The 1,008-nt window shown below is 38.1% G+C and overlaps 1 protein-coding gene across 2 annotated transcripts in view; it reads left to right on the top strand.

Moving 5' to 3' along the window:
• Positions 1–1,008, top strand: part of LOC119590846 (1-phosphatidylinositol 3-phosphate 5-kinase-like) — a 38,892-nt gene that overhangs the window by 24,308 nt on the left and 13,576 nt on the right. For both annotated transcript variants that reach the window (XM_037939605.1, XM_037939604.1), the window contains one exon: positions 182–307. In XM_037939605.1, the coding sequence (XP_037795533.1) occupies positions 182–307 (126 nt within the window). The remainder of the gene's footprint in view (positions 1–181; positions 308–1,008) is intronic.

Genomic DNA, 1,008 nt, shown 5'->3' with positions numbered 1-1,008 from the left:
GATTAGATTGTGGCATGTTCCTGGATCATGTCACTATTTTATTTTTTTTATCATGTTTTGGCTTTTTCTATACTTATACTGGCCTTTTCTCTACCCTCTTGAAGGTTACTTTTAAGAAAAAAAAAAAATGTAGCTCTTTGATTAGGCAAGAGGGTATTTCAGTTGTCTGAATTTTTCCTAGATGTTCAAAAGGCACTAGGAAAAGCATACGTCACGCCCACTGTCTCGTGCCTCATGGATGAGAGGGATCACACCCTTCTGGCACTGGCTGCTCTCACTACAAGCACTCTGTCTCCACCAGCATCAGGTATCACCACTTGTTGTGTGGCTTCCACTAACATATAAACCCCAAAATAAAGAAAAAGAATGGGTCACTTGATTGGTATTTACGATTATTGATTTATACTGTATATATACACATTTCTTTTTGTTGCATATCTAACCCCTAAAGTCCAAGGGTTCTCAGTGAATTATATTTGCATATTTGTCATCCAATCCAATTGGAATTGATCGAGCATAGCCCCTCAAAACCAGCATTATATTTTTTTTCCTCATCAATGGGAGATAGTGAGGGAATAATTCTGGTACTGAACCTCCCCCGTTCCCTTATCCCCTGTTACACCTTTGTCTCCCTGAGCCAATCACACAAGCATGTTAAGGTGACACTGTTGACAAGGGAATGAACATAATTACTATAGATTAAGAATTCAGATAATGTGAGACATATATGCCTCTCACAAACTCCTATATTCCTCCATACCTATTGTACCTCTTTGTCTCCCTGAATCAGTCATACAAGTCTATCTCTTTTAATATGTGAAGCAGAAAGTATCAAATAAGATCTCTTTGTCATGTATAGCATGTACAGCCTCCCCAACCCCATCAAGAAACAAGCACATACCCCTTGTCCCCTCCTCTTTAGTACTCCTTCAAAAGTATTAAGTTGGATGTATTTGCCTCATGGGTTACTTTTGTCTTATTTGACTCGTTATATTTATTAGTTAAAGA

Source organism: Penaeus monodon, chromosome 27 (genome assembly GCF_015228065.2).
Source record: "Penaeus monodon isolate SGIC_2016 chromosome 27, NSTDA_Pmon_1, whole genome shotgun sequence".
Classification (NCBI taxonomy): Eukaryota; Metazoa; Arthropoda; class Malacostraca; order Decapoda; family Penaeidae; genus Penaeus; species Penaeus monodon.
Note: the sequence above shows the minus strand (reverse complement) of the source record. Positions and strands in the feature narration are given on the sequence as shown.